We start from the raw sequence: 25,558 nt of genomic DNA, 5'->3' as shown, positions 1-25,558 counted from the left end.
CAAAGAAACAGATCACAAATGACAGAAATGGAGGAAAGCAAATGACTGGATATAGAGTTCAAAACCACAGTTATAAGGTCACTCAGGAATCTTCTAGAAACCTACAAGGAACTTAACCTTCAAGGATCTTAGTGAGAATGCCAAAAAAAAAAAAAAAAAAAATGGAGAAGGACCAGTGAGAAATTAAGCATACACTGACTGAAATAAATAATAATATACAGAGATCAAAAGAAGATTAGAGGATCCCAAGAATCAACTCAAAGATTTGAAATACGAGGAAGCAAAAACACCAAACCGGAAAAGCAAAAAGAAGAAAGAATACAAAAAATATGAAGATAGTGTAAGGAGCCTCTGGGAAAACTTCAAACGTAATAACATGCGAATTATGGGGGTGCCAGAAGAAGAGAGGGAGCAAGATATTGAAAACCTATTTGAAGAAATAATGATAGAAAACTTGCCCCACCTGGTGAAAGAAATAGACTTACAAGTCCAGGAAGTGCAGAGAACCCCAAACAAGAGGAATCCAAAGAGGCCCACACCAAGACACATCATAATTAAAATGCCAATGGCAAAAGACAAAGAGAGAATATTAATAGCAGCAAGAGAAAAACAGTTACCTACAAGGGAGTACCCATATGACTGTCAGCTGATTTCTCAACAGAAATGATGCAGGCCAGACGGGAGTGGCAAGAAATATTCAAAGTGATGAATAGCAAGAATCTACAACCAGCCCTAATTGGTTTGGCTCAGTGGATAGAGCATCAGCTTGCGGACTCAAGGGTCCCAGGTTCGATTCCGGTCAAGGGCATGTACCTTGGTTGCGAGCATATCCCTGGTGGGGAGTGTACAGGAGGCATCTGATCGATGTTTCTCATCAGTGTTTCTAACTCTCTATCCCTCTCCTTTCCTCTCTGTAAAAAATCAATAAAATAAAAATAAAAAGAATCTATAACCAAGATTACCCAGCAAAGCTATGATTTAGAATTAAAGGTCAGATAAAGAGCTTCACAGATAAGAAAAAGCTAAAGGAGTTCATCATCACTAAACCAGTATTATATGAAATGTTGAAGGGTATTCTTTAAGAAGAGGAAGAAGAAAAAGGTAAAGATAAAAATTATGAACAAAGTGACACAACAAATACATAACTATCAACAAGTGTTTCTAAACATCAAGTTAATAAAACCTGATGAACAGAATAAACTGGTGAATATAATAGAATCAGGGGCATAGAAAGGGAGTGGACTGACAATTCTTGGGGGAAGGGGGAAAAGGAGGGTGCGGGAAGAGATTGGACAAAAATCTTACACCTATTGACAAGGACAGTGGCAGGGATGGGGTGGTAAGGGCATGGGGTGTGGTGTGAACCGGGGAGCTATGTGGGGGACAAAAGAGGAACAATTGTAAAAATCTGAACAATAATGATTTATTTTTTAAAAAATAAGAATATTTCTGATCTTTTTTTCTCTCTACTATTACAAATGATTATGCCAACTTCTATTTATCAAATGGCTAAATCTCTCGATAGCAGTGCTTTGGACTCAAGAATAGTCTATCAAGAAGTTAAATGCTGTCCTAGCTGGTTAGGCTCAGTGGATAGAGTGTGGGACTGTGGACTAAAGGGTCCAGGTTCAATTCCAGTCAAGGGCACATGCCCAGATTGAAGGCTCGATCCCCAGTAGGGGGCATGCAGCAGGCAGCCAAACAATGATTCTCTCTCATTGACGTTTCTGTCTCTCTATCCCTCTTCCTTCTTCTCTGAAGTCAATAAAAATATGTGTGTTTTTTTAAAAGAAGTTAAATGCCATTCTAGCCAGTTTGGCTCAGTGGATAAAGCGTCAGCCTGTGACTGAAAGGTGCCGGGTTCAATTTCGGTCAACGGCCTGAACCTTAGTTGCAGGCTCCTTCCCTGGTCAGGGATGTGTGCAGAAGGCAACCAATCGATGTATTTCTCTCACCAAAGCATGAGACCACAGTACTCCTCATTGTTTTGTTGTTGCCCAAATAACATCTCTGTGTGCTATAAATTGTGTTAACTGTACTATACTATGGATGTAGTAGGCAGTTAGACAAACAGGAGAAGAGTAAGAAGATGCCCAGGTACAGAAGGTCACCAGAGTGAAGGGCTCCAGGTGCCTAGCAAAGGACAACTGTAGGGTAAAACCTCATCCCGGGGATGACCTTTCCATCCCTACCATATCACTGCTCATTCGATTTGAACCCTCTTACCTTTCCTCCCTAGAGATAACATCTAGGCCTCAGTTATATTTCAGCTGTAGGCCCAGAAAAGCAGTCAAAGCAGACCATGGTTGACCTCAGGGCCAGCTGCATTCAATAATGACCCCGTCCTTACATGGACTAATAAATCAGTGGAGACCCTGACACTGAAAGGACACACCAGCAAAGTTGGTGATTATTCTATTAAGATCTTCCCCTGGGACCTCCCTAAAATCTCCACCCTAAAATCCTTAGGACAGAGGACAAAGTGAGCTCTCCCTCCCAGGGCCTTTCCATTTTCCTTGCCCTTCCCTTCTTCCCCTCCGCCAAGGCACACCACTTTTACCTACCTCATTTCTAATTTGCAAGGGTCTTCTCTTTGCCTCTATAACATGTTTCCTAAGCTCATTTCTTCTACTCTGTGATTTTATAAATAAACTAGAGACCTGGTGCATGAAATTCGTACCCTTGGGGGCGTGGGGTCCCTCAGCCCGGCCTGCATCCTCTCACAGTCCAGGAGCCCTTGGGGCAGTCAGACATCCTTAGCACTGCCACAGAGGTGGGAGAGGCAAGAAAGGCTCCCGCCACTGCCACTGCGCTCGCCAGCCATGAGCCCGGCTTCTGGCTGAGCAGCACTCCTCCTGTAGGATCGGGCCAAAACCAGCTCTCCGACATACCCCAAGGAGCCCTGGATTTCGAGAGTGCGCAGGCCAGACCAAGGGACCCCACCAGTGCATGCTCTAGCAGAGAGAGACATGGGAGGGTGGCCAGCAGGAGGGACCACAGGAGGGCTCCAGGGCATGTCAGGCCCATCTCACTCAGTCTAGATCAGCTGGACCCCATCAGCAAGTTAAACTACCAGTCGACTGTCTGCCCCCTGATGGTCAGTGCACATCATAGCGAGCAGTTGAGCATCCTTAGCATATCATTAGCATATTATGCTTTGATTAATTGTTCTGCCATTCAGTCTATTTGTATATTACCCTTTTATTATATAGGAGTACTATATAGGATGTACTTATAGTTTTGAGTCTTGACTCTGAATTCTTTCCTAGCCAGAACTCAGCTGTGTCCTACTAACTTAACTCAATTCTTGGATATAGTGTTAATCCCACCAGTAAAGGACTTCCGTTCCTGAGGGATTAGGACTGATTTACAAACCTGAAAACTCTTAAACTCATCAAATTTCAACATTTAAGAGTTTATTTTGCATTCTTTTCACCCTTATCCTCAGCTCATGTTGAGGCTATATGTAAATCATCTCATCAGCAGAAACTCTGGTAAGCCTCTCCAGAATCCTATATAATAAAAGGCTAATATGCAAATTGACCAACAGCAGAACAACTGGTTGCTATGGTGTGCACTGACCACCACGGGGCAGATACTCAACGCAGGGGCTGCCCTCTGGTGGTCTGTGTGCTCCCAGAGGGGTAGCGCCACTCAGCAAGAAGGTGGGCTGATGGCTGCTGAGCACAGCAGTGCTTGGCGGGAGCTCAGGATGCCTCTTCTTCTAAGCTGTCAGTTGGACATCCCCTGAGGGCTCCCAGATTGTGAAAGGGCACAGGCAGGCTGAGGGACCCCCCCTCCCTGAGTGCACAAATGTCGTGCACTGGGCCTCTAATAATAAAAAAAATTCCCTATCTCTCAGGAACAAGGTTATAGACACCTCTCTCCCCCAAAATTTGAGTACAACACAAATAGCATTTTAAATTATTTTTGTTCTGGATTTTCTTTAAATTTGTTCGTTTTAGTTTTAAATTCAATCTTTATTCAAGGTACTGTATAGTAATATACATAATCTTCTCTAAGTTTTATCCTTGAATAAAACGTTTTTTATTCATTTGAAATATTTTTCTCAGAATAAGGTGGGGGTAAATAATCCTATCTAATAAAATGGTAATATGCAAATTAACCATCACTCCGCTACATAAGCCACGCCCACCAGCCAAGCCACGCCCACCAGTCAATCAGGGCGAGTATGCAAATTAACCCCAATCCAAGATGGCTACAGCCACAGAGAGCAAGGTTTCCCAGGTAACAGAGTAAGCCAAGCTTTCCATAGCCGTTGCAGGCCTAAGCTTCCTCTCAAGCTACAAAGTTTCAATTATAGAAGGTAAACAAATTCAAACAAATGGCGGCAGAATGGAGCTTGAGAGAGCAGGCCAGGGTTGCCGGCGGCAACAGGGGAAGCAAAGCTTTCCGCACACCCTGGCCGGGCTCACCCGCTTAAGGCTACAAAGTTTCCATTGTAGAAGGTGAATTAACTGCCACAGAAATGGCTGCCGCCCCAGACATGGCTGCCGCCCCAGGCTACAAAGTTTCAATTGTAGAAGGAAAATAAATTCCAGATACCAGGGCCTCCGCTTGGGTTGCCGGGGGCATGGCCAGCCAGCAAACCACCACAGGCCCTCGCTCAGGCCGCCCCACACCCCAAGGGAACCCCCACCCTTATCTGTGACACCCTTCAGGGCAAACCAGCTGGCCCCCCCATGCACCAGGCCTCTATCCTATCTAACAAAAGAGTAATATACAGATTGATCATCACTCCAACACACAATATAGCTGCCCCCATGTGGTCAAAGATCCTGCCCCCATGTGGACACAAGATGGCCACCACAAGAGGGCCAGCAGGAGAGGGCAGTTGGGAGGCACCCGGCCTGCAAGGGAGGGCAGTTGAGAGGGACCAGGCTTGCAAGGGAGGGCAGTTGAGAGGGACCAGGCTTGCAAGGGAGGGCAGTTGGAGGTGATCAACCCTGCAGGAGAGGGCAGTTAGGGGTGACCAGGCTGGCAGAGGAGGGAAGTTGGGGGCAAACAGGCTGGCAGGGGAGCAGTTAAGCATCAACCAGGCTGGCAGCAGAGTGGTTAGGGGGTGATCAGGCTGGCAGGCAGAAGCAGTTAGGGGCAATCAGGAAGGCAGGCAGGCAAGCAGTTGGGAGCCAGCAGTCCTGGATTGTGAGAGGGATGTCCGACTGCCCGTTTAGGCCCGATCCTGAGTCCCAGATTGGAGAGGGTACAGGCTGAGCTGAGGGACAACCCCCTGCCGTGCACGAATTTCGTGCACTGGGCTTCTAGTCCTATATAATATGCAAATTGAAACTCACGCCCTCATGTCACAAGATGGCCGCCCCCACGTCATCACAAGATGGCCAGCAGGGAAGGGCAGTTGGGGGCAACCAGACCTGCAGAGCAAGGCAGTTGGGGGGAAACAGGCCTGCAGAGGAGGGCAGTTGGGGGTGATCAGGCCAGCAGGGGAGCAGTTAGGTGTCAATCATGCCAGCAGGGGAGTGGTTAAGGTATCAATCAGGCCGGCAGGCGAGCGGTAAGGGGGCAATCAGCCTGGCAGGTAGAGTGGTTAGGGGCAATCAGGCAGCCACGCAGGGCAGTGGTTAGGAACCAGCAGTCCCGGATTGTGAGAGGGATGTGCGATTGGGAGATCAGGCCTAAACCAGCAGTTGGATATCCCCCAAAGGGTCCCAAATTTGAGAGTGTGCAGGCTGGGCTGAAGGACAGCCCCCCCACAAGTGCACAAATTTCGGGTACCAGACCTCTATTTTTAGATAATCTTTAAAAGATGTATGCTTTCACCCTAACCAGGTTAGCTCAGTGGATAGAGCGTCGGCCTTCGGACTGAAGGGTCCCATGTTCGATTCCGGACAAGGGCATGTACCTTGGTTGCGGGCACATACCCAGTAGGGAGTGTGCAGGAGGCAGCTGATCGATGTTTCTCTCTCATCGATGTTTCTAACTCTCTATCCCTCTCCCTTCCTCTCTGTAAAAAATCAATAAAATATATTTTTAAAAAAAGATGTGTGCTTTCATAATCCTCCCAACACCATTGCTCTATTAGTTAGTTAAAGACACCAAGAAAAATGCCTTCACCTCCCTTTCAAAAAAACACCTATATAAAAGAAGAAGTATCTTATAAGAATAATTAACCTTTTATGGTCATAAATCTCTTGTGAGAGTTGGTAGACAAGTTATTTTTAGCAATTGTGTCTAGCAGAAACAATTGGGTACTTTTTTAGGATTAGAGTGTACAGTTAGTTGGTGGTATGTTACTTTGATGCTTTAGCAGCATAGTTTATTGTATTCCACTGTTTAGTAAATTAATGGAAAATAAATTTTCCTATTTATCTTTTTGAGTTATTGGTTGAGATTTCTCAAAAAATTAGACAGTTTAATTTTACTGAACCCCAGTATTTCAGTTTGTTTCGCTACACTCCCTGGCTGTAATAAATGCATAAACAGGAGTTTGCAATGTAGAAAGGAAGTGGTTTATACAATTGGTCAAGCTGAAATGTTCTCCAAGTCATTCTCTAAAAGATCCTACTTCCGCCCTAGCCAGTTTGGCTCAATGGATAGAGTGTTGGCCTGTGAACTGAAGGGTCCCGGGTTCGATTCCGGTCAAGGGCATGTACCTTGGTTGCAGGCACATCCCCAGTAGGGGGTGTGCAGGATACGGCTGATCGATGTTTCTCATCGATGTTTCTAACTCTCTATCTCTCTCCCTTCCTCTCTGTAAAAAAATCAAACATATTTTAAAAAATAAAAACAAAAAAAATAATAAAAGATCCTACTTCCAATGGTGTATGTAGGTTACAGATGATACAGGGCAAAGTCACTTAACACTAGAGGTTACGGGTTCTGGGTCATCCTGGGATATTCTTGGTGGAGGGTGAGGTAAGGGTAATGGATCATTTCTTCAGGTCTTAAAGAGAGCTCTGAGGCCTGCTCCACCTCTGTCTGGCATCATAGGAAAGTAGCCTGGGGGTCATTCTTCCTGGGATGCCCCTGAGTAATAGTGGGGGGCTATCCCCTCCTCAGCTCCTGTCAATCTTGTATTAAAGATTTCAGATGAGTGGCAGACAACAGCCTTAAAGCAATCCACAAGGATTTATTAAAAATGCATTTGGCATAAAAAAAAATAAATAAAATAAAATAATAAAATAAATAAAATAAATAAATAAATAAATAAATAAAATAATAAATAAATAAATAAATATAAAACGATAAAATAAAATAAAAAAATAAAATAAAATGCATTTGGCATTGCCAGTCCGGTGCGGCTCAGTGGTTGAGCATCAACCTATGGAACCAGAAAGTGGGGGTTCAATTCCCGTCAGGCACATTCCTGGTTTCCGGCTGGATTCACAGTGGGGGGCATGCAGAAGGTAGCAGATCAATGGTTCTCTCTCATCATTGATAATAAAAATATACATTTTTTAAATGCACTTGGCATCAAGCACAGCTGGCAATTCAGCTAATTTGAGTGCTCCCTGTGAGGGTTCAAAAGGTTTTATACTTTTCCCTGTATAGGTTTCTAGATTGTTGTGGCTTATGTCGGAGTATGGGGACTTCTCTTCCTAGCTCTGGAACCCTGGGCTGGGGTCGGTTTGGGGCCCCATGGAGTTTTCAGTGGCTTTAACTTATGAATAGCCTGTCTTGGCTCAACTTTAGACTTTCCTTAAACAAGCAGCATGTGGCTTGTTTGTACATATATTTGGTCATCTGTTTGGCAAATCCTAAAGTGGCTGACTTCTTTAGTGAGTGAGATAAAATCTCTTTTTTCCTGTTCCCCCCTTTCCTGTCCCAGCAGTTATCTTTTCTATCTAACATCTCCCAAGTAATATCATCCAAATGTTTTTGGAGCTGTGATTTTCACAAAATTGTTCCATGAATATTTCCATCTACTCTTTTTTAATGGTTGGCAATAAAATTATACAAACTGAAATCTTTTGTTACCATAAGGCTGGGCACTTAACATGTTAACCTCTTTTTTTTAAGTATTTTTTTATTGATTTCAGAGAGAAAGGGAGAGGGAGAGAGAGAAATATCAATGATGAGAGAGAATAACTGCCTCCTGCACACCCCCTACTGGGTATTAAGCCCACATATGCCCTGACCAAGAACTGAACACTGACCACCTAGTTTATAGCTCAACACTCAACCAGTGAGCCACAAGAGTCAGTCCATTTAACCTCTGTACCCTCTACTGCCCTCCTACCTCCTTTCCCTCTAATAATCACCATACTATTGTCTGTGTCTATGAGTTTTTGTTTATTTGTTCACTAGAGGCCCGGTGCACGAAATTCGTGCACGGAGGGGGGTTGTCCCTCAGCCCAGCCTATTCCCTCTCCAATCTGGGACCCCTCAAGGGATCGGACCTAAACGGGCAGTCGGACATCACTCTCACAATCCAGGACTGCTGGCTCCCAACTGCTTGCCTGCATGCCTTCCTGATTGCCCCTAACCGCTTCTGCCTGCCAGCCTGATCACCCCCTAACCACTCTGCTGCCAGCCTGTTTGCCCCCAACTTCCCTCTTCTGCCGGCCTGGTTACCCCTAACTGCCCTCTCCTGCAGGGTTGATCACCTCCAACTGCCATCCCTTGCAGGCCTGGTCCCTCCCAACTGCCCTCCCTTGCAGGCCGGGTGCCTCCCAACTGCCCTCTCCTGCTGGCCCTCTTGTGGTGGCCATCTTGTGTCCACATGGGGGCAGGATCTTTGACCACATGGGGGCAGCTATATTGTGTTACAATGATGATCAATCTGCATAGTACTCTTTTATTAGATAGGATAGAGGCCTGGTACAGGGGTGGGGGCCAGCTGGTTTGCCCTGAAGGGTGTCCCTGATCAGGGTGGGGTTCCCTTGGGGCGTGGGGCGGCCTGAGGGAGGGGCCTGTGGTGGTTTGCAGTTGGGCCACGCCCCCTGGCAACGCAAGCAGAGACCCTGGTATCTGGAATTTATTTTCCTTCTACAATTGAAACTTTGTAGCCTGGAGCGGAGCCAAGCCTGGGGCTCCCTCCGAGGCCCGCAGCCATTTCTGTTGGGGTTATAATTGAAACTTTGTTGCCTTAAGCGGGTGGGCCTGGCCAGGGTGTGGGGAAAGCTTTGCTTCCCCTGTTGCCGGTGGCAACCCTGGCCTTCTCTCTCAAGCTCCATTCTGCTGCCATTTGTTTGAATTTGTTTACCTTCTATAATTGAAACTTTGTAGCTTGAGTGGAGGCTTAGGCCTGCAACGACTGGCAGAAAGCTTGGCTTGCTCTGTTACCTAGGAAACCTTGCTCTCTGTGGCTGTTGCCATCTTGGTTTGGGTTAATTTGCATACTCGCTCTGATTGGATGGTGGGCGTGGCTTGTGGTATGTTGGAGGTATGGTCAATTTGCATATTTGTCTATTATTAGATAGGATTTGTTGCCTTCTGTTTTATATTCATCTACTCTTTCTTTCACATTGTCATTTGTACTTACAAACTGGAAGAAATTTAAAAAACTAAAAAACTCTTTGCCCTTGGGAAAAAAATAAAAATACTGACATTTATATAATATGCAAACAACTCAAGCACAAACTTTAAAAGACAATAAAAACATTACCTTTTGGATAATCTTCCAACAGGAGGTTGAAGTGACCTAATTGACAAAAGAAATCAGACTCCACTTTTCCTTCAGTTTTTAAGATTAAAGATTCATAGCAGCGAACGGCCTAGAAATAAAAAAAAAACACAAAAACAACAACATATGTATTAAGAAAAAAGCAGAGAGAATAAAAATGGTTGTGTGGGTAAAAGTCAGTACTCTCCACCTCCCACAACCACATCGAAATTACAACTACATACAGAATAACCATCATTCAGAACCTCCTGAAAACTGGCTGAATGGAAGCTCTACAACTAGAGACGTAAAAAAGAAAGCACACTGAGACTAGTAGGAGAGGAGGCACAGAACTGGCTGGTACCACACACGTTTTAATCAGGAAGGAGATTGTCTCTGCAGAGGGTGCCTGTGAGGAAGAAGGGGTCCTAGCCCCAAACCGACCCGAGCCCAGGATTCCAGAGCTAGCAGGGATTATGGTTAACTTCTGGAGACCCAGGTATTCCTCTTAAAGGGCTGGCACACAAACTTACTCAGACTTGATCCCTCTAAGCTCCAGCTCTGGCTGGCTGCATTAGAGGACTCAGAGAAACACTGGGAGGAAATGGATTGTTTGGCATTGGGGCAGGAACTTGGAGGCAGCTTTCTCCCAGAATTAGGTGTTTGAGGGGATCATTGTTCATGTGCTAGGACCTCCCCAATACCCAAGCTAACTGGCAGTCATATCTGAGTCTACATCAGCCTGAAGCACACTGTTTGAACCACCCTAGTGATTCCCTGAGACCCCACCCCATCCAATTTGCAGCCCCACAGAGCTGTTTGCAGTGGCTTTTCCTTATGAATAGCCTGTCTTGGCTCAGCTTTAGACTTTCCTTAAACAAGCAGCACGTGGCATCAGTGTGCCTATACCTACCAATAAGAGACCATACCTATCAAGACATGGCACTAACACAAGCCTGCCTTGCTTCACAGCTTGGCCTCACCTGGGTACTTCCAAGCCCAATACAAATAGCAGCCCTCTGCATATCATTTGGTAGCTCCAGCAGGGTGACCCCAGGCAATAGCTGACTTTGTACCTCCCAGTAAGCCCCAGTGGAGAGCTTCAGATAATACCATATTACAACTCTACACATCCACAAGCAACACACTCAAAAGGCAGACTCAGTGAACACCGAAGCCCCACTGAAGCAAGTCTTCCTCTATACGGGTGTCTCCTGCACAGCAGCTCTTCCACTATATTTGCAGTTGGTCCTCACAGCCACTGGTCTGGAGGCCAACTCCTTCCAGCGACGCCAACAGCAATCAAGGCTCAACTACTACAAGACTGTGCACACAGCCCACACAGGGGCACACCTAGAATGCCCAGTTCAAGTGACTGAGAAGACTGAGCTACTGGGCCCTACAGGACACCTACTACACAAGGCCAACAACCAATTCAAGAAGACATACCTGCACTACTTGATATATAGAAACCAACACAACAAAGCAGGCAAAATGCAGAGACAAGCCCTGACCAGTTTGGCTTAGTGGATAGAGCAATTGCCTGCGGACTCAAGAGTCCCGGGTTCGATTCTGGTCAAGGGCATGTACCTTGGTTGCGGACACATACCCCAGTGGGAGGTGTGCAGGAGGCAACTGATCAATGTTTCTCTCTCATTGATGTTTCTAGCTTTCTATCCCTCTCCCACCCTCTCCGTAAAAAATCAATAAAACGTATTTTTTTAAAAAAAAAAGGAGACAAGAAAACATGTCACATGTGAAAAAAACAGGAAAAAATCTCCCAGAAATATATGAAATGGAATTAAGTACACAATGGTTATAAGGTTGCTCAAAGGAACTTAAAGAGAGCTTCAAGGGACTTAGTGAGACTTCAAAAATTTTAAAAAGAATTTCAAAGATATGAAAAAGGACCAGTCAGAAATTAAACATAGACTAACTTTGCTCTGGCAGGTTTGGCTCAGTGGATAGAGCGTCGGCCTGCGGACTGAAGGGTCCTGGGTTCAATTCCGGTCAAAGGCACATGCTCAGGTTGCAGGCTCATTCCCCAGTAGGGGGCAGGCAGGAGGCAGCCAAACAATGATTCTCTCTCATCCTGATGTGTCTATCTCCCTCTCCCTGCCTCTCTGAAATCAGTAAAAATATATATATCCTATCTAATAAAGAGGGAATATGCTAATTGACCATCACTCCCTCACAAATATGGCGACCACAGCCAATAAGGAGGGAATATGCTATGATTGCCACGCTCTCAAAGATGGCAGCGCCCACAGCTACAAGATGGCGACGCCCAGTCCTTTCAGCCCCGCTGGGGCGACTGGCGCGCGGCATGGCTGGGCCCACCCCCAGGCTGGTCCGACTGCTCCACACACTGCCTCTGGAGTCCCCCAGTCACCTCAGCCCCCCAGCTGCCCAGGGCCGGCCCAAGGCGCCGACAAGCCTTGGATGTCAGCTGCCCAGCCAATGCCTGAGGCACAGGCAAGCCTCAGATGGCAGCTGCCCAGCCGCCCAGGGCCGCCAGAGGCTCAGGTAACCAGGGCCAGCCGAGTGTTGAGTTGCCAGCCGTGGCAGCAGCAGAGTTGTGATGAGGCATCACCTTCCCCTGATTGCCGGGTTGCCTCCCAACCTTAAGGGTTCCCGGACTGTAGCGGGGGAGCAGGCCGGGCCGAGGGAACCCCCTCCAGTGCATGAATTTTCATGCACCGGACCTCTAGTATCCTCTCTAATAAAATGGTAATATGCAAATTAACCATCACTCCGCTACATAAGCCACGCCCACCAGCCAATCAGGGCAAATATGCAAATTAACCCCAATCCAAGATGGCTACAGCCACAGAGAGCAAGGTTTCCCAGGTAACAGAGTAAGCCAAGCTTTCCATAGCCGTTGCAGGCCTAAGCTTCCTCTCAAGCTACAAAGTTTCAATTATAGAAGGTAAACAAATTCAAACAAATGGCGGCAGAATGGAGCTTGAGAGAGCAGGCCAGGGTTGCCGGCGGCAACAGGGGAAGCAAAGCTTTCCGCACACCCTGGCCGGGCTCACCCGCTTAAGGCTACAAAGTTTCCATTGTAGAAGGTGAATTAACTGCCACAGAAATGGCTGCCGCCCCAGACATGGCTGCCACCCCAGGCTACAAAGTTTCAATTGTAGAAGGAAAATAAATTCCAGATACCAGGGCCTCCCCTTGGGTTGCCAGGGGGCGTGGCCAGCCTGCAAACCACCACAGGCCCCTCGCTCAGGCCGCCCCACGCCCCAAGGGAACCCCCACCCTTATCTGTGACACCCTTCAGGGCAAACCAGCTGGCCCCCACCCGTGCACCAGGCCTCTATCCTATCTAATAAAAGAGTAATATACAGATTGATCATCACCGCAACACACAATATAGCTGCCCCCATGTGGTCAAAGATCCTGCCCCCATGTGGACACAAGATGGCCACTACAAGATGGCCAGCAGGGGAGGGCAGTTGGGAGGCACCCGGCCTGCAAGGGAGGGCAGTTGAGAGGGACCAGGCTTGCAAGGGAGGGCAGTTGGAGGTGATCAACCCTGCAGGAGAGGGCAGTTAGGGGTGACCAGGCTGGCAGAGGAGGGAAGTTGGGGGCAAACAGGCTGGCAGGGGAGCAGTTAAGCATCAACCAGGCTGGCAGCGGAGTGGTTAGGGGGTGATCAGGCTGGAAGGCAGAAGCGGTTAGGGGCAATCAGGAAGGCAGGCAGGCAAGCAGTTGGGAGCCAGCAATCCTGGATTGTGAGAGGGATGTCCAACTGCCCGTTTAGGCCCGATCCTGGGATCGGGCGATCGGGCCTAAACGGGCAGTTGGACATCCCTCCAGGAGTCCCAGATTGGAGAGGGTACAGGCTGGGCTGAGGGACAACCCCCCACCGTGCACGGATTTCGTGCACCGGGCTTCTAGTATACTATATAAAGAATAACTTACAATTCCAAGAATCAAATCAAAAATTTGGAATATGAGGAAGCAAAACATACCCAAAGAAAAAAAAAGGATTCCAAAAATATGAAGATAATATAAGGATGCTCTAGGACAATTTCACATATACCAACATTCACTTTATGAGGGTACCAGAAGGAGAAGAGCGAGCAAAATGTTGAAAACCTACATGAAGAAATAATGACAGAAAACTCCCCCTAGAAACAGACTTAAAATCCAGGAAGCACAGGGTGTCCCAAATAAGAGGAACCCAAACAGGCTTACACCAAGACACATCATAATAAAAATGCCAAGGGTTAAAAACAAAGAGAGATGAAGCTTATAAGCAGCAAGAGAAAAGCAGTTAGTTACCTATAAGGTAGTGTCCATACAACTGTCAGCTGATTTCTCAACAGAAACTTTGCAGACCAGAAGGCACTTATAAATAACTGAAGGACCTATGCATGAAATTCGTGCAAGGGGCTCAGCCCCCACAACCGCAGCAGCTGCCTGTGCCTCAGCCACCGCCGCTGCGGCTTCATCTGGAAGGTCGTCCCAAAGGACGTTCAGAAAGATGTCCGGAGGACGTACAGAATAATTGGCATATTACGCTTTTATTATTGTAGACTAGAGGCATGAAATTAGTACACGGGGAGGGGGGGGGTCCCTTTTGCAATCCAGGACCACTGGTTCCTAACCGCTCAACTGCCTGCCTGCCTGCCTGCCTGGCCTCCCCCCAAATTCCCCCCCTGCTGGCTTGCCTGGTCAGCCCCCCATCTGGCCCCCTGCCGGCCTGCCTGATCACTGCCTAACTGCCCCCGCCGGCCTGCCTGATGATACCCCAACTGCCCCCCTGTCCACCTGGTCACCCCCCAACTGACCAGAAGGAAGTCAGACATAGAAGATGTTCGGTCTCCCAGTCTAATTAGCATATTTTAAAATGATGAATAAGAACCTACAACCAAATTATTCTACTCAGCAAAGCTTTCATTTAGAATTGAAGGTCAGATAAAGAGCTTCACAGACAAGAAAAGCTAAAGGGGTTCATCACCAACAAACAGTATTACATAAAATCTTGAAGGATATTCTTTAAGAAAAGGAAGAAGTACAACAATAATGATGAGGAGGGGGGGGGAGAAAGAGGAGGATCAAAAATATGAACAATAAAATGATAATAAATACATAAATATCAACAATTGTATTTAAAAATCAAAATAAATGAGCAAACTCTAGTACACAAAATAAAACAGAACCAGAGACCTGGAAACATGGAACTGGGTGAAAAATGTAAGGAAAAGGGGGAGGCAGAGTGGGGAGATATTAAACAACTAGAGGCTCAGTGCATGAAATTCATACACGGGGGAGGGAGGTGTCCCTCAGCCTAGCCTGCACCCTCTCCAATCTGGGGCCCTCGAGGGATGTCCAACTGCCCTCTCACAATCCAGGACTGCTGGCTCCCAACGGCTCACCTGCCTGCCTTCCTGATTGCCCCTAATCACTTCTGCTTGCCAGCGTGATCACTCCCTAACCACTCCCCTGCCAGCCTGATTGCCCCTAACTGCCCTCCCCTGCAGGCCTGGTCACCTCTAACTGCCCTCCCCTGCAGGCCTGGTCACCCCTAACTGCCCTCCCCTGCAGGCTTGATTGCCTCCAACTGCCCTCCCGTGCAGGCCTGGTCCCTCCCAACTGCCACCCCCTGCTGGCCTGATCGCCCACTACTGCCCTCTCTTGAAGGCCTGATCCTTCCCAACTGCCCTCCCCTGCTGGCCTGATTGCCCATAACTGCCCTCCCTTGCAGGCCTGGTCCCTCCCAACTGCCACCCCCTGCTGGCCTGATCGCCCACCACTGCCCTCTCTTGAAGGCCTGATCCTTCACAACTGCCTTCCCCTGCTGGCCTGATTGCCCATAACTGCCCTCCCTTGCAGGCCTAGTCCCTCCCAACTGACCTCTCCTGCTGGCCATCTTGTGGTGGCCATCTTGTGATCACATGGGGGTAGCCATATTTGACCACATGGGGGCAGCCATCTTGTGTATTGGAGTGACGGTCAATTTGCATATTACTCTTTTATTAGATAGGAAGATCTTATAAGCATACTAGAGGCCTGATGCACGAAGATTCATGCAAGAATGGGCCTTCCTTCCCCTGGCTGCCAGCACTGCCTTTGTTCCGGTCCTGAGCCACCTTTCCACCTTCCCACGCTGCCCATGCTGCGGAACACCCCAGCCGCTCGAAGCCTGCGTATGCAAATTATCCTGCCATTTTGTTGGGTTAATTTGCATACTCACTCCTGATTAGTTGGTGGGCATTGTCGGGGTATGGTCAATTTGCATCTACCTCTTTTATTAGGGTAGATTGGTGGCCTAGTGCATGAAATTCGTGAACGGGGGTGAAGGGGGGTTGTCCCTCAGCCTGGCCTGCACCCTCTCCAATCTGGGACCCCTCAAAGGATGTCCTACTGCCAGTTTACAGGCATCGGGCCTAAATTGGCAGTTGGACATCCGTCTTGCAATCTGGGGCTGCTGGCACCTAACCGCTCACCTGCCTGCTTGAGTTGCCCCCCGCAACAGAGGAAGCCAAGCTTCCCGCCTGCCCTGGCCACTGCTCAAAGAGTGGCTGGGGGCCTGGGTCACCAGGGAGTGTAGCCAGCCTTCAAACAGCCATCAGCCCCTCACCCAGGCTAGCCACACACCCCCAGCAGGGATCCGCACCCCTTGGGGGCATGGCCAGCCTGGGTAAGGGGCTGATGGTTGTTTGCAGGCTGACCAAGCCCCCCAGGAGGGACCCTCACCCCATGGGGGTGTGGTGAGCCTGGGTAAGGGGCTGAGGGCCATTTTCAGGCTGGCCACGCCCCCCGGTGACCCAGGCCCCCAGCCACTCCTTAAGCGGCGGCCAGGGTGAACGGGAAGCTTGGCTTCCTCTGTCACCAGGGGCAACCCAAGCCTGCTGCTCATTCCAGCTCCGTGGCCACTGCCATCTTTGTTGGGTTAATTTGTATACTCGCTCCTGACTGGCTGGTGGACGTAGTGGAGGGGAGGTCAATTTACATGTTTCTCTTTTATTAGTGTAGATATGCATTTCCTATAGATACAAACAATAGGGTGGTAAAGTCCTTGGGTAGGACGGTAACCAGGTGGAGGAGGCAAAGGGAACATCTGTAACACTCTCAACAATAAAAAAAAATTTTAAAAAGAAAGAAAAGAGCAAAATCCTAATTGCATTCTTTCTGAGACAGTACAATATATACTACATGAGAGTACTCAAGAAATCAAAGCAATCTAGGGGAGATTAAAAATGGCAGCGGAGTACCTTTATTCCAAATAACACAGCCCTTAATGGCATAGTCACTAAAGCACCACAAGGAATAATGACTTTGGCTAATGAACAAGCTTAGAATACTGGAAGGAGGTTTGAAAAATGGAAAGACTTAATGTCCTCAATTCTAATATCTCTCATCTCTGTAGCAGGAGTATTAACAGCAGTAGAATGTTGTATTATCCCTGGGGTAAGGAGATTAGCACACAGGTTAATTGAAATAGCTATTAATAAGCATATACCCCTAACCCATCAACAGAACAAGCTGTTACTACTAGAAACCAAACTAGAGTCACCTGTTTATGAAGAAGAAAGCCAACAAGTTTTAGGAAGATTGGAAAAACAGCTAATGAAGATAAAAACAATCAGCGTAAGAAGAGGGGGGAACTTGTAGAAAATTTGTGATCCATGTTCAGCATAGTCAACTTTTAAAGAAAACTAACAGCATGTGGCCAATTGGTTACTGAATTTTTCCAGGGTAAACAAAATATAGGGAGGAGGAGAAAATAAAGAACTATGTACCTGACCAGTAGCACATTTTCTAGGAAGATCCACCTGCCACAACTAAACAAAGGGAGGTGGAAACAACAAAAAAAGGCCTCATCCCATCTATATATATAAAAGCCTAAGCGACCATCGCAACTGAACAAATGACCAAACAGGCTGCATGTGGCGACCAGGCCAGCAGGGGGGTTATTGAGGGGCAAGCAAATGACTGAGCAGCAGGCTGCGTGGGGAGACCAGGCCCACAGGGTGGTGGCAGTTGGGAGTGACCAGACCAGCGGAGGACAGTTGGGAGTGACCAGCGGGGAGGTGGGGGGGGCAGTTGGGGGCGACCATGCAATCGGGGTGGCAGTTGGGGTAAACCAGGCCGGCAGGGGGGACAGTTGGGGGTGACCAGGTGAGCAGGGGGAGCAGTTTAGGGGTGATCAGGCAAGCAAGCAGGTGAACAGTTTGGAACCAATGGTCCCGATTGTGAAAGGGATGTCCCAAGATCGGGCCTAAACCAGCAGTTGGACATCCCCAGAGGGGTACCGGATTGGATAGGATGCTGGCTGGGCTGAGGGGACACCCCCATGCATGAATTTCGTACACCAGGCCTCTAGTTTTTTTAATTAAATAAGCCAATAAGAGGCATTTTCATCAACACAGACCCCAGTCCCTTCACCATGAAAAAATGACAACTTTCTTTAAGCATTTTCAAAATGTGTCTTTCATTGAATATGACATTTCTTTATTTTTCTTTTTATCCTCACCTGAGGATATATTTCCATTGATTTTTTTTCCCTTCCCTCCAATCCCAAGCTCAGCCCCTTCCCAAGCCAAAAGCCTCCTCCCCAGGTTTAGGCTTGGGAAGGGGTCCCCCCCACCTCCGATCTCAGGCTCTGCCCCTTCTTAAGCCTAAAGCCTCTGCCCCAGGTTTTAGGCTTGGAAAGGAGTTCCCCCCAGCACCTCCCCAAGCTTAAAGCCTCCGCCCCAGGCTTTAGGCTTGGAAAGGGGTTCCCCCCAGCACCTCCCCAAGCTTAAAGCCTCCGCCCCAGGCTTTAGGCTTGGGAAGGAGTTCCCCCCAGCACCTCCCCAAGCCTAAAGCCTCTGCCCCAGGCTTTCGGCTTGGGAAGGGGTTCCCCCCAGCAACTCACCAAGCTTAAAGCCTCCACCCCAGGCTTTATGCTTGGGAAGGGGTTCCCCCCTCTCCTCCCCAGAACCTCCGATCACAGGCATAATTTGGTAATTAGACCAGACATCCTTCCAGATGAAGCCGGGGCTGATTGGGAAGCCCAGGTCCCAGGTGCCAGAGGGAAGCCAGTGTCGGCAACCAGGGGATGGAAGGCCTACTCTTACACGAATTTCGTGCATTGGGCCTCTAGTACACACACACACACACACACACACACACACACACACACACACACACACACACACACTAGAGACCCGTTGCACAAAGATTCGTGCAATAGGCCTTCCTTCCCCTGGCTGCCAGCACCAGTTTTCCTCCGGCACATGGGACCCAGGCCTTCACTCCAGCCGCAGCAGAGAAGCCAAGCCTCAAGGCTAGGCTTCTCCGCTCCTGTTGCAGTGAGGCTTGGCTTCTCCACTCTGGCCACAGTGGAGAAGCAAAGCCTTCTTCAGTCTTCAGTCTTCAGTATTCAGTCTTCAGTCTTTAATCTTCGCTCAGGACAGAGCCTTCAGTCTTCGCTCTGCGCCTGCGTATGCAAAATAACCCACCATCTTTCTTGGGTTAATTTGCTTACTCACTCCTGACTGGCTGGTGGGCGTCACGGAGGTACGGTGAATTTGCATATTTCTCTTTTATGTATTTTTGCCTCAAAAATTCAAATCAAATAGCCCCACAAAAAGGAATTAAATGATACGTAAAGTAATAGAAATTTAGTACACCAAAAATGGCAACAAGGAACAAAAAGAAAATGAGATATACAGGAAGCAAATAAAAGGCATATTTTTTTTTAAATATATTTTATTGATTTTTTACAGAGAGGAAGAGAGAGGGATAGAGAGCTAGAAACATCGATGAGAGAGAAACATCGACCAGCTGCCTCCTGCACACCCCCTACCGGGGCTGTGCCCACAACTCATGTACATGCCCTTGACTGGAATCGAACCTGGGACCCTTCAGTCCGCAGACCGACCCTCTATCCACTGAGCCAAACCAGTTTCAGCAAAAGGCATATTTTTAATCATATCAATAACTTACAATAAATGAGGATGATCAACACATTCCAAACAAATATATGTCAAAGATAGCAAATTGGATTTGGGAAAGATCCAAACACTGATTGTTTATAAAAGATACATCAATCCAAAGTAAAAGAAGGAAAGTAAAATTGATTTTCCTTATGACTTTAATTAAATTTAGCTATTAACTCTAACTCTAGAACTCATGTATCTCTCTCTATCCCCCTCATAACCTAGGCCCTAGATTGGAATCATCAACCCCTTCCCCCACTAGACAGCAGAAGATAATAGCCGGGACCTGACTAATGGTTACAAGGTCTTAACCTCTGGCATTCTAAAGATAACATCTTGAACTAAATTATTTCTGAAAGCCCAAGGTGAAATGAACCTCTGGCTACTTTCCCATGAAACCAGAGGAATACCAGAGCAGACTAACTGTCTTGTGACATTGTCTTATTTCTGTAACATAGAGCTACAGAGTCATGTCTTTCAAAGCATTAATTCCCTGCCAATTGCCAATTCATACTAAACTTTTGTAGTTGTTGACATTATTACATGTACTAATGGCCCGGTGCACAAAATTCGTGCGGGGGGGGGCGGGGTCCCTCAGCCCGGCCTGCACCCTCTCCAATCTGGGGCCCCTCGGGGGATGTCCAACTTCCGGACATCCATCTCGCAATCTGGGACCACTGGCTCCTAACTGCTCACCTGCCTGCTCGCCTTATCTAACCACTCTGCCTGCTGGCCTGCTCACCCCCAACTGCTCCCCCAGCCAGCCTTCTCGCCCCCAACTGCCCCCCTTTACCAGCCTGATTGCCCCCAACCGCCCCCCTCACTGGTCTGATCACCCCCAACTGCGCCCCCCACCAGTCTGCTCATCCCTAACTGGCCCTCCGCCGGCCTGCTCATCCCTAACTGGCCCCCCCCCACTGGCCTGCTTGCCCCTAACTGCCCTCCCCTCCTTGACTGATCACCCCTAACTGCCTCTGCCTCGGCCCCACCACAGCTTTGTCTGGAAGGACGTCCAGAAGGTCTCCCAGTCTAATCAGCATATTACCCTTTTATTAGTATAGAAGATAGAGACCTGGTGCACGGGTGGGGGCCAGCTGGTCTGCCCTAAAGGGGGTCCCGGATCAGGGAGGGGGTCTCCTTGGGGGACGGGGCTGGCCTGGGCGAGCGGCCTGGGGCAGTTTACAGGCTGGCCACACCATCGGGGTGGGGGGGCGTCCCTTCTGGGGGGGCGTGGCTGGCCTGGGCGAGGGGCTGAGTGCCGTTTGAGATTGGTTTGCAGGCCAGCCAAGCCCCTGGCTTTGTCCGGAAGGATGTTCAGAAGGTCTCCGGAAGGTCTCCCAGTCTAATTAGCATATTACTCTTTTATTAGTATAGATACCCCATTCCCACGCATTTTTTACCCTTCCACCAGCTTCTACCCCCTTTCTTGACCTTTACTACACTGTGGTCTATGATCTTGGGCTATACATATAATTTCTTGAGCTATTCCCTTCACTTCTTTTATTGTCCCCCCCTCCCAAGACCTTCTCCTCTCAGATCTCTGTCTGTTCCATACACTGTATATATCTATAATAACAAAAAAGCAATATGCTAATTAGGCCAGACAGCCAAACAACCTTCCGGATGGCCTTCCAGCGGGGGCTGCGAGGGTCAAGACAAGCTGCTGCAGGCACCGGGACCCAGACTTCCCTCACAACCCTGGTTTCGTCCGAAAGGTCATCCAGTCTAATTAGCATATTACACTTTTGTAATTACAGATATTCTACATAATAAAAAGGAAATATGCAAAATGACCACCACACCATCACAAAGATGGTGGTGCCTAGTCCCCTCAGCCCTGCCGGAGTCTCCCAGTCCCGGGGGGGCAGCAGGCAAGCGGCATGGCTGGAACCGTCTGGGGCGGGAGGGGCGCCTGCCACCAGAGTCCCCCAGTCCTTTCAGCCCAGCCAGGGGGCGGAAGGTACACAGTGCAGGCGGGTCTGACCACTCCACACGCCTGCCGCTGGAGTCCCCTAGTCCTTTCACAGAAAATGGGTTGCCTCAAAAGTTCGTTAAGCTTCTTAGGACAAAAAGCATTCAAAATCTTTGAAAAGGAAATTCCAATATTAATAAAAGTTTGGACTAGATAATTGAAGGTTATTTCCACTACAACGTTCTATGATTTTGTGATATTAACATTCTGAATTCACACAGTAGCAGCTATATTGTATGTATTTAAAGGAATGGGCATTATTATTAAAACAACTCATAAAACCACACTGTTTGTATGTTAAGGACATTCTGTGTGATTTTCCGAATGGCTGGAGTTAAGGCCCCTAAACTGGCAGTTGGACATCCCCTGAGGGGTCCCAGAATGGAGAGGGTGCAGGCTGGGCTGAGGGACACCCCCGCCCATGCATGATTTTCGTGCACCAGGCCTCTAGTATATATAAAAAAGGCTAACATACCAAGTGGCCCCTCAGTAGTTCGACCTGGAGACCGGGAGTTTGATCACTCACTATGACGTGAGCTGACCACCAGGGAGCGGGATGGAACAAAGGATGTCTGCAGCCAGCAGCTGGCAGCTGGGGAAGGGAGGGACCCAGCCAGCATCAGAAAGGCCCCAATCAGCCCTGATTGCGGGCCAGGTCTAGGGACCCTACCCGTGCACACATTTCATGCACCGGACCTCTAGTCTTACCTAATAATAGACAAATGTGTAAATTCACCATACCTTCGCTATGCTCACAGCCAATCAGAGTGAGTGTGTATGCAAATTAACCCACCAAAGATGGCGGTTAATTTGCATACGAAGGCAGGCGGGCAGCACCATGGCCTGCTTCCGGGAGTAAAGTCCATCGGGAGCGGAGTAGGCTCTGGCGCTGCCCACCCCATGGCCGGGGAGGCGGTGGGGTGGGCAGCACCAGACTGCACAGGAAGGGTCCGGGTTCATCGTCGCCCCGGGGAGGCGAGGCTGGACCGCCTAGCCGCTCCCAGGGGTCCCTAGGATCATCGCCGCCAGGGGAGGCGAGGCTGGACCCCGCCAGGGGAGGCGAGGCTGGACCCGCCTAGCCACTCCCGGGGGTCCCTGGGAGCATCGCCGCCCCGGGGAGGAGAGGCCGGACCGCCTAGCCGCTCCCAGGGTTCCCTGGGATCATCACCACCCCGGGAAGGCGAGGCCGGACCCGCCTAGCCGCTCCCGGGGGTCCCTGGGAAGATCGCCGCCCCGGGGAGGCGAGGCCGGATCGCCTAGCCGCTCCCGGGGGTCCCTGGGAGCATCGCCGCCCGCCGCTCCTGGGGGACCCTGGGAACATCGCCACCCCGGGGAGGCGAGGCCGGACCCGCCTAGCCATTCCGGGAGTCCCTGGGAGCATCGCCGCCCGCCGCTCCTGGGGGTCCCTGGGATCATCGCTGCCCTCCACTCCGGAGGGACCCTGGGAACATCGCCACCCTGGGGAGGTGAGGCTGGACCCACCTAGCTGCTCCCGGACGTCCCTGGGAACATTGCAGGCAGGGGGTTGCTGAGACCCAGACCTGGCCTCTGGCCACAGATTCATAGCTTCATGGAGACCAAGGGAATCTGCCTCATCTGCAGAGAGACAGAGGTTCTGCAGTGGCCCCAAGACACCGGTGAATGGTGAATATAGACAATAGTGTTGTAATGATGGTATGATGCCAGGTGGGTACTAGCGCCCTGCCAGGGATCAAGGGGCATGGAAGGACTCTGGGCAGAGGGGCAAGGACCCTCACCCCTGAGGCGGGGTTGAGGGGTGGTGCCACCTCAGTGGAGGGGTGCTGCACTGCAGGGTACTGGACTGACTGATGTGATTCAGAGAAGCTCCCAGTGCTAAGGGGCCTCACTCAGGCGGCCTTCACACTTCAGAGGCAGTGACTCCTGCTCCTGCCTTGACCCAAAAGCAAGCTCGTGACACCCTGCCCCATGGCAGAGCATGCCTAGGCGGTGAGTGCGAAGCCTTCCACCTGCTCCGGAGAAGCGGGGGCAGTAAAGAATGGGGGGCAGGGGACGGGGAGAGGAAAGAATGTGGAGCATCCGCAATGAAGAGGTGCTCAAGAAAGAGGCTCGGAAGCCTGACTTGAAGGTTTGTTCTGTTTGCCGGGCGGCTGCCCCTTAGGAAGTACAAAGAGCATGGCTCTGAGGGCTTCCTGTGTGCTGAGTCAGGTTCCACAGCCAACTGGAATTGGCCTCAGTTTCCTGGTCTGTAAAATGGATGAAGCGTGTCCCAGTGCCTTCACTGAGCTTTGATGGCCAATTAAGATACTATATAAAGAAAATGAGGGAAGACTTGAGAAAGAAAAGGAAGGACGAGCAACACAAAAGAAAGACTGAAAGGAACCTGTAAACCCATTGTCACTTAAATAGGGAATATAGTCAATAGTGTTGTAATGATGGTATGATGCCAGGTGGGTACTAGAAATATCAGGAAACACTTTGTAAAGTATATGATTGTCTAACCACTATTCTGTAACTAATATAAAACCTGAAACCAATACAAAATAATATTGAATGTGAAGAAATGAAAATTGGAGTGAAACTTTTATAAATTTCAAAGTTTAAATAAAAGCTGTGGGAAGAATAAAAATAATGTTTTTCATTTTAAAGAGTTGTCTTTATATGGTGCTTTTATACTTTTCTAAGTCATTATCTCATTTTAATTTCGGGGCAACTTAAAGACAAGATAATTGTTCCCTCCACTATTCAAAGAAAGGAAATCTTGGTGTCTGGTCCTAATGATTCAATCGTCAAGCCCTTATTGTAAAGCAGAGTTAGTAAAATTTTCTGTGCAGGGTCATATCTATACTAATAAAAGCCTTGGGGGTGATCAGGCCAGCAGGGGAAGGTATTTGGGGGCAATGAGGCCTGCAGAGGAGCAGTTAGGTGTCAATCAGGCCAGCAAGGGAGCAGTTAGGGGGCAATCAGGCAGGCAGGTGAGCAGTTAGAAGCCAGCGGTCCCGGATTGTGAGAGGGATCCCATATTGGAGAGGGTGCAGGCTGGGCTGAGGGACACCCTCCCCAGTGCACGAATTTCGTGCACAGGCCCTCTAGTATTTACATATCTGTGGTTCTATTTTATTCATCAGTTTATTTTGCTCATGAGATTACACATGTGAGATTATATGGTATTTGTCTTTCTCTGACTGGCTTATTTCATTTACCATAATAAACTCCAGGTAAGATTTCCTTTGTTTTAGGGCTGCATAGTATTCCATTCTATAAATGTACCACTGCTTTCTTGCCCAATTGTCCTCTGATGAGCACCTGGGCTGTTTCCAGATCTTGGCTATCCTACCTAATAATAGACAAATATGCAAATTGACCGTACCTTCGCTATGCCCATGATTGGCCAGGAGGCGCAGGGGGCGGCGGGAGTTGGGGTGGCCGGGGTGGCCGATTGGGCCGGCGAGATGCTGAGCCACGGCTGTGCTGCAGCCCAGAAGGGGCCTCTGGGGCAGCGAGTCCACATCCCGCCGCGGACCATCAAAAGCAGGGAGCAAAAGCGGGGGAGCTGGCTGTCTGTCCGCTCCGGCACCAGCGGACAAACAGCCAGCTCCCCCGCGATCGAAAGCGAAAGTGGGACAACTGGCTTTCTCTCCGCTCCGGCACCAGGCCTTTCAAAAGCCTCCATGCTGGAGGCTTTCAAAATGCCTGGTGCACCAGCGGACAGACAGCCAGCTCCCCCGCGATCGAAAGCGGGGAGCTGTGTGTCCGCTCCAGCACCAGCGGACCCCCTGCCATCAAAAGCAGGGAACAGGCTGCTAGCAGTGTCCACGGAGCATGCTCAGCTTTGCAGGGCAGTGGATATGGCCTGGATGGCAGGTTAGGCCTAGGGGACCCTACACGTGCATGATTTAATCATGCACTGGGCCTCTAGTTGTAAATAACATTGCTATGAACATAGAGGTGCACATATTCTTTCTGATTGGTGGTTTGGGATTCTTAAGCTATATTCCCAGAAGTGGGATGGCTGAGTCAAAAAACAGTTCCATTTTTCATTTTTTGAAGAAACTCCATACTGTTTTCCATAGTGGCAGCACT

General features: G+C 49.0%; 1 protein-coding gene across 7 annotated transcripts in view; it reads right to left on the bottom strand.

Moving 5' to 3' along the window:
• Window positions 1-25,558, bottom strand: part of LOC307096475 (lysine-specific demethylase 6A-like) — a 269,094-nt gene that overhangs the window by 224,392 nt on the left and 19,144 nt on the right. For all 7 annotated transcript variants that reach the window (XM_079766141.1, XM_079766142.1, XM_079766143.1 and 4 more), the window contains exon 3: window positions 9,587-9,695. In XM_079766141.1, the coding sequence (XP_079622267.1) occupies window positions 9,587-9,695 (109 nt within the window). The remainder of the gene's footprint in view (window positions 1-9,586; window positions 9,696-25,558) is intronic.

The sequence above is a fragment of the Cnephaeus nilssonii genome, assembly GCF_951640355.1.
Source record: "Cnephaeus nilssonii genome assembly, chromosome: Y".
Classification (NCBI taxonomy): domain Eukaryota; kingdom Metazoa; phylum Chordata; class Mammalia; order Chiroptera; family Vespertilionidae; genus Cnephaeus; species Cnephaeus nilssonii.
This window is presented reverse-complemented; position numbering and strand designations above follow the sequence as displayed.